General features: G+C 38.8%; 1 protein-coding gene across 1 annotated transcript in view; it reads right to left on the minus strand.

Annotated features, from left to right (window-relative positions):
• ndst3 (N-deacetylase/N-sulfotransferase (heparan glucosaminyl) 3) overlaps positions 1-14,892 on the minus strand; it is a 78,401-nt gene that overhangs the window by 44,367 nt on the left and 19,142 nt on the right. Inside the window, exons 3-5 of the mRNA XM_041784420.1 lie at positions 8,225-8,312; positions 5,396-5,550; positions 544-729 (exon numbers count right to left, since the gene is read on the minus strand). Of these exons, the coding sequence (XP_041640354.1) occupies positions 544-729; positions 5,396-5,550; positions 8,225-8,312 (429 nt within the window). The remainder of the gene's footprint in view (positions 1-543; positions 730-5,395; positions 5,551-8,224; positions 8,313-14,892) is intronic.

A 14,892-nucleotide genomic window follows, 5' to 3' on the forward strand; every position in this document is an offset into this window, starting at 1 on the left:
AACACATGCAATGATAAAATATGGAAATGCCTCAATTATGTACCTTGTGGAGATATTTTTATCATGTTTAGATGGCAAACTCACTTCTTTCAGTCTGTAAGACAGCAAAAACATCTATGCTTTGTCTGCCAGGCCAGCATATTCCTCTAAGTGCATCAGCACTTGTATCTTGGGATACTCAACCACCAGCTGTGAAAACACTCACTAAATTATTACCACCCTGAGCCTTACAGAGAAAAAAAAAGCTGGGACACATATCTGCGCTCAAAAAAGTCAAGAAAAATATAAAGTAATCACAGCAATAGAGAGGAAAATAGTTGAATGGATACTTGTAGGACCCATTTGGTATTCAGAGGAACAAATGAATAAGATGTTCAATTATGGATATCCAGCGGACAGTTGTGAAAGTGCTAATCAATTTCCATGTATGTGCAGAGACATGTCAATAGATCAAAGTGCATTTATGGATGAGAAGATTTGCATGTGTGTGCTTGCAGCCATGCTGAGTGTTTGCTTTGCATGGATGTGTGATTGTCACCTCACCATGATGTTGCTGTGGATGAAGCCCTTGCGGTAGCGGGCTGGTTTGAGGTGGGGGTACTCTTCAGTGCTGGTGACCTGGATGTTCCACACGCGCCTCCATGCCTTGTAGAGCTGCAGGTGAACCGGGTAGACGCCTGAGTGGTGCGGGGCCACGGCATAGCCCATGTCCACTGGGATGTTGTGCTCCTAAAGGTGGAGGTCACACAGAAACACATACGTGAGGGTTGTATACATAAACACTGGAGTTATAGCGCATATATGACTCAGGCATGTAGGTGCATAAACACCCACAATCACAGAGCCTGACCTTGTAGGAGAAGAGCGAGCATGTTGTGTTTGTTTGTTACGATGCTAGCCTTCAAGGCTTGAAATTAAAAATATATATATTTTGTGGGAGCATGTGTACGTGAGGGTGGATGGTCGCCGGGTGCATTTCGCAGACTGATGGTGTTGTCCTTCGCTCTGACACACACCTACACACACTGTCAAAGCGAAGCATCAGCGGTCAGGGGATGAGCGAGAGGAGAATGTATGTGTGTGTGTACAATAGAGGTTAGGGATCGCACTTTATGATCACACTCACCTTCAACAACACGACCCACTCAGCCCCCTCCCCTCTGTACGGTCATACAAATCATCTCCAAGCACTCACTCATACACATAAACACACACATATTGACAAATCACAGGAAAAACAAGGCAGAGCAGAGGAACAAAAGCACTCGACCTTGTGGACTTACGATTAAATGGGAAACACTGAACAGGGCTCAGGTGTGCCCATCAAAATAAAAGCGTTACTCCCCAACAGGGAAATAACACTTAATTGCTTGTTTTGTTTTACAAAACGGGGTACATGATGGGTGCTATATTGAAAGCATTCTTGATGCTCATGCTTAGAGAAATGCAACCCTTCAGCTGGATGCTGTTGATGTTCATGTGCAGCTAATTTACATCAGTAAATATGTTCTGCAGGGAGTGTAAATCTACCCTGATTGGGTTGTTTTATCAATATAGCAAGGGCATATCTATACTGTGCACATCAGCAGAACACCCACTGTCGATACGTTTCATCCCTGGAGTTCTCACATGTAGAATCTACAGCCCTGTTCACAGACATTAAACCATGTGTGTGAACATTTTGCTTACATTTTTAGAGCAAGCATCAGGAGTTTAACTGGATTTTTTCCTGTGTAGGAACACTGCTGTGAGGGACCTGTGACCTGCACTCTAAATCTGAATTAGTTGACATTACTAATAAGCAAGAGTAAACCGACTGCCTTATACCACTTTAGTTTTTACACAAGCTACTAAAGAGGTCAAGTTTTATTAACATAGAACCTTAATTTTATGCAGTGGACATATTTAGTGTATATTAGTAGTCTTTAGTAAAAATCATTAGTTCACATTAATAAAGTCTAAGTTGTATGAAATAACAATGCTAAGTTTAACTTACATAAAAATATATGAAACTAGAAAAGCACTCAGAGAGAGCAGACCTCCACCATTAGCCCTATCTCCCAATAGTGAAGAATCCATTAAAAACATTCCTGGATCCAGACGGTGATCCAGATCACTCCCAAAATCTAATTCGCTGATTACTCCCTCCCAGGTGGGGTTGAGACACAGTAAGGCAAAGCATTGGCTTCGCTACATGTGGACTGTCATGGTGGAAGCATCGCCTGCCGGTGCCAACAGAAGCACTGACAGTCTCACCCTTGGTTTTTTGAAATTTTGAAATAGCCCCTCCCCCCCTTAAAGAACTAAACATAGTCAGCTTAACGTGATTATCGCATTGCATCTTTCAGCTGAACAATACAAATAACAAATTTGATTTAGTAATGTCAATGTTTTTTTTACAAAACATGAAAGAATAATTAATGATTGCTCAAAAGTTTAATCAGAAACAAAATCTGGGTTTACAGCGTGGGAAGACGAGTGACTCAGAGGGATTTCAGAGGGAGGCTGTACTGAAGTTTTCTTGAAAATGTCAGGAGAGTAACTAAGTGGACTGGCCAGATTCCACATCTGTTATCAGATGGATCACTCTGGCAAAGTTAAGATGCCCTACTTGCTCACAGTCACTGGTGTGCCAATCGCTTGCAGGTAGATCACCAACAACATAATGACAGTCTGAGACAGAAAAAATAATTAATACAGTTTTCAGAGTGAGATCACATTCCTGCAGATACATGCAGCAAAGTGCACACCTGGTGGCATATTAGATAATGATTAGATGAATATGTGATTCAAAGCTGTTGCTGTTGTTACTAAATCACATAAAATACATTATCATCGGACAAACTTGTAGGTTTAGAAGTCAGTCATTGGCCAGTTATAGCTGAGAGAAGTTATTCTGTATGATTTTTAAGTTCCTGCTGTGTAAATCTATATTTTATCAATTATTTGAATGTTCTGGATTTTTTTTTTTTTTTTGAGAATTGACAGCAGCCCAAACTGAAACAGATTACATACTTCACTCTACAAGTTTACACATCAGTGGTCTAGAATGAACAGAGAAGCAATGCAACATTTATTTGATGGAGAAGGTGAGACAGAGGCAATGACACACAGATATTACTGACCATTGCGCACATCACGGCAGTTAGTATGAGACAGCACGAGTATGTTATGAGGTGCTACAGTGTTCTTTATAACCTTTTACAGGTAAGTCAGATTATTTTAGGGCCACTGTTGTTTGTTTTTGCCAAATTGCTGTGCGTAATGACAATCCCTCCAACATCAGTTTGTTCTCCCCCTTTCAAAAGAATAATCACAGAAAACAATTAAAATACAAGAGAAGCACCCATCTATGCTGATCCTGTTCTATCTAACAGCAAGATGAAATATCTTGGACTAATTTTGTCTAAATCAAAACATCTCAATGTGCCGGGCATGCACTGTGTGCACTGCTGCAAAGTCGTTTTACTGTACAGAGGCGCAAACAATTTACAGTCAAACAGGTGTGATAACGGACAACTAAATATATCACACACAGATAAACTTCCTCTAAGCATATTGTAAAGAGGTCAGCCTGTCTGTAAACTGTCCCTATTAGCTGATTTATCTAAAGATGTTTGATATTAATGTGAGCTGCTCTGATCTTTGATCACATACGGTAAAATAAATGACATTTCAAACTCACAACTGTCCCTCTAACACTTCAGCTCACTTCCTGTTTGAATGTTGTTTTTTTTTTTTCAAACAAAATAATTTATCTCTTTCTGCTAGGAGATGACACGTGCACATAATGTATTTCACTTGTAAACATGTTTTATTCTAAAGTCGCTCATGCTGGGTCCCAAGGCACATTGTTTAGAAAAAAGTTTTAAAAAAACTTTATTTTGGGATACACAGTAACGACTGCAGTAACAACCTCTTTCTGGGAGAGAAAGAAAATGACATGAGGTTATTTTGCACCACTTTCAGTGTCTGTTAGTGCTGGCCTTTGTGGATTAGGTGCAGTTTATAAAGAGGCTGAGTTGCATGTTAGAGGAACAATTTGAATTTTGAACTTTCCTCCCCCTACAAATGCGGCATGGTGCCGTTTGCTCAGCTGACCAGTTTGCGTGCATTTTCTGTGCAGTTAGCATTGATTTTCCCTTTGCATGTGCTGTGTGGACCTGGTGGAGTCTTTTTTTTTTTTTTTTTTGGCATTTTTTTGCATTTTTTGGTGCTAAACAATATGGAAAAAGCTGCTCTATTCTGTAGCAGATTTGCCCCTTAGTTTGTCCAGAATGCTTTTTCCTGAGTTTTTCTGGCTCATTTCGACAACACAATCAATAAAGTCGTTTTAAGGCTGATTCATTGAGGTAACACAAAAAAGAAATACAGGCTTGTGACAGCAGGGAGTTGAAGTCAACACGCAGCAAAGATGTGCCTAGTATGAAAGCCAGGATGGTGCAAGACAGAGTGTACATGCGTGGAAGCTGCACACAGTAAAACATGCACTGAGTCGGAAATAGGCATTATGAATCTTCATATCATTTGCAGCTGCAGCACCCTTAAAGGTTTAGGTTTGATTTGATTCACAACAATGATGTGCTTGGAGCTTATGTTCTCTGTTTTCTTTGCAAGAACTGATGTTCAGTATGTTTGTGCACCAGTGATGTGTGTTCCTGTCTGCATGGGATGACCTGAAGTACCTCTTTGGCACATGTTGGATTGGTACACTTCTAGACAGAAGTACTGTACTGAAATGGTTTGGTCGGATTACGTGCATCTTTGCTTCTGTATCATTATTTCGATAACCGAAATGGCAGCTGGGGGTAGGTGCCTAACAGATTGATCAAAAGCACGCAGCAGAAACAGCTCCTAATTACATTCAACTGGTTAAATGTAATCAATAAACAAAACTTACAAACAGGTCAAAATCAGCAGAGATTAGAGGCACTGTTTGGTCTGCATGTAACAACAAAATTTGCCACCAACTCAAAGTTCCCCTCAGGAGCTGTAAGGTGTCTGGTTGAAGGATAGCATCACCCAACCATGGCTGGGAACAAAAACATTTCAATGTGAATGTAATCCAGGCTGTAATAATGTTTCCTATAAAATGTGGAGAATGGGTATCAAGTGTATCTTTCTTTACCCACTCACAGACTCTTATCACTGTACCCCGGTGAGACGAGTTCCAGCTATCTGCCCTGCAAACATCATGTCTCTAATGTGCTGTGGCTAGAAAAATAACAATTACTAATGCTGACAGTTGTCCTTGAAGAAATACGAGAATGCAATCATGGGAAGCAAAAGCATGATTAAAAGGACACACAACAAGAAAGCAACCACAAAATTGACAGCTGTAAAGAAATGTGTCCGAGTGATTGTGTGAGTACATCTGTGTGTGCGTGAATCTCACCAGAGCAAACTCCTTGTTGAGGACCATCTGCTCCAGCAGGGACGACTCGTTGTGGAAGAGGTGAGGCTGCATGTGGCTCCACATGTGCGGGAACCACCAGAACTCATCCACGTACTTCAGAAGCAGATCATCTCCTTCATCCTCTTGTACTGTGCCTGCACACACGAAAAACCCAAGCATAGACACACAAGGACAAAAGGACAGGAGATTTCATGTATAAATGTAAGCTTCATGCAGATACAGAGCACATTCAAAAGTGTAGAGCCTCTACCAGGTTGGAACTCATCACCAAGCAACCTGCTTGCATTAAGATCCTGTTGCTAAAATAGGTAGCATAGTCTGATACCATGGTGATGAAATGTGATGCCATAGTAATAACAGATGCTCCACTAATATGTTCTCTTCTTTGTTTTTTTTCTAATAATGTTATGTCTCACCTCTATTGTTCTCCTCCTCTGCAACCTACTGCTTTGTTCTCCTGGTGCACATATCAACACTTGAAGTAGAAAATCATTGTTATCTGTCCTTGGCTCCACAACAGAGTGCAGGATACAAAGCAGTATGTCGACACAAATATGTGTAATTATTGTTGTGACCGCACAATCAAAAGACAGAATGATAAAAAAAACAGTAGTTTAATTAATGCTGCATTCAAATGTCACAGTCTTTGGAGATAAATGTTGGTAAAAAAAAAATTAATGCACTGATTAAAATGTGCATTTTTATTGCAAAAGTGCCACAGCATTAATCTCACTGATACTGTTTAAAACCAAGTAATGGATATTTTCTTAAATGATGGTGTAAAGACTTCTGTGGCATGAATGCAAACATATTATGTAAAGCCTTCAGCAAACTAGAATACAAAGGAATGGTCTACTCTAGGGCTGCAAGATATATCGTTATCGTATCTATATCGGGATATGAACATTCAAGATATTAATATCGCAAAAATCAACGATATCTGGATATATTTTCCCCACTCGCCCTGCATGTACAGCTCAGGCAGTTGCAAACACAGAGTATGTAAGATTTGATAAGAACCGTGTAGAATCAACTCTACTCCCCCTACCTTCCTGTTCTTCTCCGTGCTTGAGCTCTGTAGCTCTGGGGCTGCAGTAAAATGTTTGATTTCTACTTTATTTATTGGTGACTTTATGTTAATGTTGATGACTGACGGTGAGTTCTAATCAATAAAACTGCACATTCCACATCTTTTTGTATAATGATGTTTTTATTTTTCTGAAAAATGCTTAGTTTCCAATGAAACCCATAGTCTTATCGTATCATATCGATATCGAGATATCTGGCATGAATATCAAGATATAAAATTTTGTCCATATCGTTCAGCCCTAGTCCACTCTAAACAGTCAAATATTTTGTTATTAATGTAAATATAGCGCAAATGTTTACAGTAGAAGGACATGAAGGACTGGAGGGCAAAAAGAGTTTAGGACAGCAGCAGTGACCATTTACCACAAAGTGGAGCTTTAGATTTGGCTTTTTAGACTCAATCTGTTCAAAATAGCACATGTTTACATCACCTGACAACCTCAGAAAAAACGAGTTACTAAATTGGGCTAAAAGTTTATATCTTTTTGGACCCACAAACAGCATAGGACACGATACAATTAGCTATAAACAGCAAAGTCCAAGCAAGAGCTTCATTTCGGTGCTGGTTATGTACCAATATAACAACAGAGGAAAATCCATCCCTCACAGAGCCACCAGGATAACAGTCTACAAAGTAATGGGCAGCTTTCTTTATTTTCATATGTCTGGTTGAATAATGCTGCAGTTTGGGAAGTGAAGGGCAATTAATTCATCATAGGTGAGTGCTAATTAGCGAACAGCTGCTTTTCATGTTTTAACTGCATTTCTGCCCTTTATTTGTGACTGTTTGGATTAAACTTTTTCATCCTTTTTTTTAAGAAAAAAAAGAAAAAAAAGCCATTTACAGGTTTCTGCACACATATGTATGGAATGGCTATTAAATAATGAGACTGCACTTATGAGGATAAAACCACCAAGTTCACAGTAACACGGAGTGTAACATATTAAAGGCTGGGTATTCAGTTACAAGTTTCAAATAAGTGACATATTTAGTTCACTGTTAGCTACTGACTGAAGTGCATGTGTTTCTAGTAAGTCATCAAAAAATGATTAGCTTAAAAGTTGAGCTAATAAGCATTAACTCTATTTTCTGGTGAAATCGAACAAAAGCCCATCTTAATGTTCTGCTTCATTTACTGAGGTGTACTGCATGTCATATGTGTTTGCATGACAATAAAGATTTGTGAAGGCAGAGAGGATGTCCAAGACAATAAACAAACCGTACAAAATGATCAACGACTCAGTATAAGAATAATGGCAAAAAATAGAAAAGCAGTCTCTGGCCAAAAAATCAAATCAGAGGTTGTGAGACAACTGTCTGAAGAAGATCTACTACACTGCTTTGATCAGTGGAAGACCTGAACGCAGCAGTGTGTTGATGCAGAAGAGGAGTATGTTGAAGGAGAGATAAAAAGGGTAAGAAGAATAAGCAATCTAAAAAGCCAGCTCATGTGGCCTTATGGTAGCTCATGTGTAACATGATAACCTAATTCATTTAAAAACATAAAGCTTTGCTATTTGGCCAATAAAAATTACATAAATCCCCTCTTTAGGTAAACTTGAAGCTTATTTATACTTCATTTGTTATTTAATTTGAAAATCATTCTTCTGTTTATAGATGCACTTCTGTTGTGCAATAAAGGCTTTACATCTTACTCTAAGTGAGTCTGCTGCTTGTCACCGGTATGTTTGAAAGAAAAGCAAGTAAACTGAACAAACCTGTGTGGTAGAACTTTCCAGAAAAGCCCAGGTTGAAGGTGAAGTTGGAAATCTGAGAACGCAGCTGTTTCTGAGTGTCAAGAAGAGCCTGTAGACAGATAGATAGAAAGGATATCACAGTCATTCTTTCTCTACATTGTTCTAGTGGCTGTCACTGTCCTTAAAGTTACCTCGGTGTCTGGTTTCAATACTTGAAGCAGGGTTTCCTGCACTTATTTAATGACTTCATTAGTTTACTGGCCTTTAAACAAAGACTCCGTAATGAGTGTTAACTAAAGAGAGTTGCACTCTCGCGCACACAGTCACATACACCGACAGTAATGCGAGTTAATGAAGGTCAGTGCATTAGTAGCCTCTGGAGGCTGGACTAATAACCCCCGCACATTCTCCTCTCCTCCCTCCTCATCATTCTCTCCATCCACCCCTAACATCACCAAGTGAAACCCTGAGAACCCACCTACCCACCTCCACTCATTCCCCCTCTGCTACTGTCTCCTTTCTTTCTCAATATCTCTTTATTCTTACATTCCCCCCCTTTCTCCCCCCTTCTTCTTCCTTGTCTCTCCATCTCTGAACCTCCCTCCTTCCCAAGCCTGCTCCGTGAAAATGTCACACTCTCAGGAGACAAGGGGCTGTTTTAATTTGAAAGGAAGGCTGAAGCAGCATGGAGGAAAGATCGCTCTCTCAATTGCATTTTTTCTGCACCCCTCCTGCTCCTTCTTCTTGCTTTTGTTGCACTTCTCACCATGTGTTTCCAACAGAAATATTTTTTTCATTTCAAAACTTCTATAACCCTCTCTGTCTCTCAACTGGGCAAAACGCCACAACTCTATTACCAATCTTTGTCATGCTGCTTTTAATTTAACCCAAGAAACCCTGCCTGATTTATGAGACCTGAGCAGCCGATGTCAGAACAAAGAATCACTGCCAGGCACCCTCTCTTGTCCTGTGTGTCCCAAACTAACAAATATACAAACACAGAGTGTCTTCATTAGCTCTAATCTAATGGTGTTGAAGAAGGCTGCATGCTGACAGATGTGCACAGCTCCCTAATCTGATCTCCTGTCTCCTCTTTTCTGACATCCTCTACATCTTACACACACACAAACACACACAGGCACACACTTTCAAACATTTGGATACAAAGACTTAAGCATTAAATTAAGTTTGAAGCTGAGCACTTTGCATTGTAACTCAATATAAACTCCCCGATGCACTTGGTAGAAATATATTGTGTGTTTGCATCTGTGAGTCAGTGCAGGTGTGTGTTTCGTGCTGTGTATTAGTTTAAACACCTCATTTGTATTCTACTACCTTACATTCAGAGCTGCTTGACAATAGAAGATCTCTGTCGGAAGTCTTTTTAATGTGTCCAAATAGGGGTCTGTCATGTTTTGGCCCTTTAACTGAAAATGTTGTGTGTGTTTTAATTGTGTTTAAAAGTCTTTCATGGTGCTGCATTCATGGACGCTAAGTCACCCAAGTCTTAATGTTGTCTCTATTGAAGGCATTGTGGTGACAAATGTGGAACACCAAAAGCAAACACAGAAGTCAAGGTGAACTTGATGACTTCTGGCATAAAGAGTTTTTATTCAGCAGCTACATCTTATTCAGTGGAATTTTTCAAAACATCTCTGCTCTAACCACAAGACTCAAAATGAAACTTTCCCAGGCAACAAATTAGTCACTGCAGTTCATATGCTTTCACAAGAAATTCTAAAGTAAGCATGTACTGTTTTTCAAACAATCCAATATATGCTGTTTTTATAACTGACTACATTTAATAAACATACTTTACTCTTAAGATGCCCTGTTTTACTTTTTAATACTTAGAATTAAATTTAAAAATGACCACTCCTATGCTGTATATTCTTAGCTGGTTTCTTGCATTACCTCAAATATTTCCAACAGTTTACAAAGCTAAATAAATTCTTATTTTTTATAGGTGTAACAGGCTGTGTATTGCATTGGCAGTCACTATGACAGAGCCACCCTGACAATATGCAACATATTTATCGCTGAGCTACTTTACTACGGCAACAAACAAGGAAGACAAAGCTACAACTGCTCTTCTTTGCTTGATACAGCTTTAACTTTAGGGCTGAATGAATTGGGAAAATAAACTAGAGTAATTTTTGGCTGCCCGCTGAGGTCAGCCCTACATATGGCTTTGTCTGTATACAGACTGACTGACTGAGTAACTGAGTGAGTGACCCTTCTTCCAAGACCCTACCATAACAGAGTTGCATTTGCTTGTATTGAATGCTGGCGGTAATGGCTGATCCACTGTGTCAACTAGAGCAATACATACAGAGTTGCATTATGGGCGGGGTTTACTTGTGCTGAAAGCCCTCTAATAGCTGCCTCCCCTGCTCTGAATACTTCAGATATAGCTTTAGCATGGCCTCTGTTTCACCAGAACTGGGCCACATTTCTGTCTGACAAAGAATAAAACAACCTTATAAGCTTTTGATGCTGGAAAAGATATTTCACTCTTCTGCTGACATGACTATGTGATAGTTGAGGGGGGAAAGGTAACTTGTTGTGTGAATGCTTGTGGACAATGGCTGTCACAGCAGCACTTTGTCAAAACTGGACATTTCTTTATTAAAACAAGCGAAGACAGCAACACTAAAAGCTTTTCTGTAACAGAAAGGGTTTTTTTGCTCTTCTGTTAATCCGCTTCAGCATGAGTGTGTGATAGTTAAAGGGGGAAAGGGTTACTTGTTGTGCTTGTATACAACGGCTGCTAGCCGAATGTTAGCTCGGCCTTAGCCGGACCAACACATATCTTCATCACAGTTAGCGCTGAGAGCAACACGGAAAGCTTTCTGCAACAGAAAACGATTTTGTTGCTCTTCTGACCCCCACTTTGGCATGTTTATGTGATAGTTACGGGGAAAAGGTTAGTTGTTGTAAACAGCTAATGAGTTGTATCCCACCTAACAATTCCACTAGCAGGCCTTGCATTAGCTGAGACTGAGCCACAGCGGTGCTTTTGTCTGAACCAGACATCATGTTTCATCCAAACAAGTGCAGAGAGTAACACTGATAGCTTTCCATGACAGAAAAAATGTTCTTGCTCTACTCCCGGTCTGTTACGACATGGCTTTTCAATCGTGGTGGTAGGCTTGTCCAGTATTTAGCTATTTAACTCATGATTCGAGTCTCTTGCACAATCTTTGGTTTTGAATTTTTCCATCATGAGCATGTGCGCTATTTTAACAAAATATTTGGTAAATATTCCCATAATACTACATGATTATGGGGAACAAATACATGCTAAAATTTCTGCATATGAGTTGTTAAGAGAACGCTGCTTAAATGTTTGACATGTCTTTATTTGCAGGGAGTATGATAAATGTGCTGTTTATAGATAATAAACAGATATAAAAAACAATAGGAACACTGGAATTTTAAGTAATGTTTATTGAGGCAGTGAGAACCAGAGACAGATGGATAAGAATCTTAAACAGATAAATTAGTAACTTAGGAGTTCAGGAGCTTAATTTTACACATATAAAGACCATTACACACCTGTCTGAGGAGAATTAAAAAACTGCAGCAGGTTCATGAAACCTGCTGCAGTTTTTATTTTATGTTAAAATAAACCATTCATTAACAGTTAGTGTTTTATTGTCAGTATTATTGTTAGTAAAAAATTACTACCATTACAGACTTATATCTTACAAAAAACGTTTAATCTCAGTGTCTCAGTGTCTGTCTCTATCAGCGAAGTCTGACACGTCTCTATAGTGTTTCATATTTACACAGAGGAGAGATCTATTAAAAGAGAAAGAGAAAGAGGACAGCATATAGCTATACATTTAAGTTGCCACAACACATTTGGCACACAAAAACCAACAATAATGACAAAATCACTGTGCCAGTCAGGCATTTCAACAGGCATCCCAGATAGTTGTGGTTAGCCATATACTAGGTTTTAACCTGGTCTTGTTTTACCCAATATTGCGATTTTATATGTGATTCTTTCTTAAGTTCCTCATCTCATGTAGTTTTCAACAAAACCACTGGGGTATTCAAAGTCTTTGCAATTTTACATTGAGAAACAGACAGACCTTTGCCCATCTTTACTTTTGAGAGCCTCTGTCTCTCTAAAATGTCACTTTTATACCCCAGTTACTGTTCTGTGTACAATTAGCCTAATTATTTAGTTAGCTCCTCTAGCTGTAACACTTACTTGTCCAGCCTTGTGTTACCCCGTCTCTACTTTTTTGAGATGCGTTGCTGCCATCAAATTCAAAAATAGCTTATATTTTCATGAAATGGTAAAATGTATCGATTTGGACATTTGACATGTTGTTCACACTCAATTGTTAAAAATAGTTTATGGGATTTGCAAACCATTGCTTTCTGTTTTCATTTATATTTTATGCAGTGCCCCAACGTTTTTGGAATTGGGGTTATACAAGTCCAATATATAGGCCTGTACTCAACCAAAGAAAAACTAGGCCAACTGAAATTACACCTAAACACCGACCAATTGATTGGTTTTTCCAAGTAATACTAAATAAATGAATGTATGAATGAATAAAAAACCTTCACTGTATCTCAAAATCAGTGAACTCAGTGACAGGTACCTTATTGTGTCCTCACTACACCATTCTGATCATCTTAATGAACTTAAAAAATGTAGCAAAATAAGCTTCTTGGAGCATTATTAAGAAATCGCCTTCTCTCTCCTCTACTCTCTGTTTGTTACAGACACTAATGCCATTGTGGATATTTAATGGCATGATAAAGGGACTTAATACAATGTGTTTTCCAACCAGTGAATAAAGAGGCCACAGGAGTTGATGCTGTGAGGGAGGGCGGAGCAGAGACACTCAGCAGCACCACTTTCAATACCAACAGCCTGCATCTTTCAGTTGAAGATGTGTGTTTTTTCTCAGTTATTTAGAGCATATCTGCTGCAAAATAATCAGAAGACAGCACATTCTGCACCACTTTGTGTGCCTGTCTCTAACTGTATTGCCTGACCTTGCATTGCTCCACTCTGTCTCCTCTGCATAACTCATGCACACAGTTGCACACTCCTGCCATTCCTCACTCCATCCAGCTCCCCATACATGCCACTGTCAAACCAAGGAGATTCTGGTCAAATGAAAGCTCATCAACTAAGCAATCAACAGCCCCACTAATATAAATCTAAAGATTGGCACTAAACAGCTTTGCAACCAGACGCATGTCTTTCATGCAATCCATTTTGCAGGTATTTTTTTCTTTATGGGCCTGTAGCAATGCAATGCATAAATTCACACCATCAACATGATTGTGGCAATTCCTTTTTTTCAGACCATGGCTGATTTTTTCAAAGTTTTACTTTAAACGAGCACTCATCTGACCAATCAAAACACTCATTGTAGCCCATGTTGAAAAGAGTTCTGAGGTCGAGAGGCAAAAGAAAAAAAGTCTTCCTCTCTATACAGTATCAGTTATTCTTGTATAAAATATTATATTATTTAGCCTCATAAAAGATTGACATCCCATTCAAGTGCCAAGTAGCGTTAAGCTCCATAACAAGTACTGATAATTCAGTAATTTCCATCAATCTGCATTTTTTTTAACATGGAACTGCTACTTGGCAATCCTTACATGTAATGATGAAATGCTTTAATGACGTAGGATTATTTTATTGATTTGTTTTATGCTATATTGGGCTGTCCTGTGTAGATGTGTGTTGTCCCTTGTCATTTTTGTTTGAATACTCTCAGTTCATAACAAAGCATATAGGTTTACTTCATTGATTCAGTTATGGTTTTAATAAATAATTACCTTAATTATTGTAAAATTCATTGATGTACCATATAGTCTGAAAATATAAGCTTGGTATTTTGATGTTAATTATTAATTCAGGGTTACTTTTCCAGATATGGTTCACAGTGTCTCCATCACACTGTTCTTTCTGCATTGTCATATTAGGTCAGTTCATATGTATATCATTCTTTTCTTCTTTTGTATGCTTTGACCTTTATATTTGACTCAACAATAGGATGTGCCAGTGGACGACATTGAAAAAATGGTCATGACTGATCAAAAGGTTCACAGTCAAAGGTGGAGGGATCCACATTTTTTAAAACACGGACAGGATAAAACGAAGGGTGTTGATTATTTCAAACTCATTTGCTCCTTTCTGCACAGCTGGCTTATCACATCATAAAGAACACTTAAATGTCAAGCTGTTGGTTTTGGAAAATTATTGAAATGTCCAGAAAGCCCTTCCAATGTGATGCCAGAAGTGTGTGATGGGAGGGGATTTTTAGAGCTATTCTGCAACCTGACGTACTTTTTGATTTTTTAAAGTGGGCTGGAGAATTTAACAAAATAGATTTTGACAAGTCATCAGTTTAAATTGTATCTTATCATTTATAATTTAACAATCAACATCTAACTAAAATGTGTTTTAGAGCATAAACTCCTTAAATTATGCCTTTTTGGTTTTGAAGGAGGACAGATTATCAACCAATCAACTGTCGTTGCTCTTGCTAGGTAGGATAATTTAACTTACTTCACTTCTTGTGTAACTGGTGGATTGTTGTTGTTTTCGATGTTAGATGCTTTTGCACCACAAGTAAAGCTATCCAATGATTTAATGACCTCCCACCTGTGGAAATGTATGGGCTAAAATCATTGTCAGGGGAGACTGT

This window comes from Cheilinus undulatus, linkage group 4 (assembly GCF_018320785.1).
Source record: "Cheilinus undulatus linkage group 4, ASM1832078v1, whole genome shotgun sequence".
NCBI classification, from domain to species: Eukaryota; Metazoa; Chordata; class Actinopteri; order Labriformes; family Labridae; genus Cheilinus; species Cheilinus undulatus.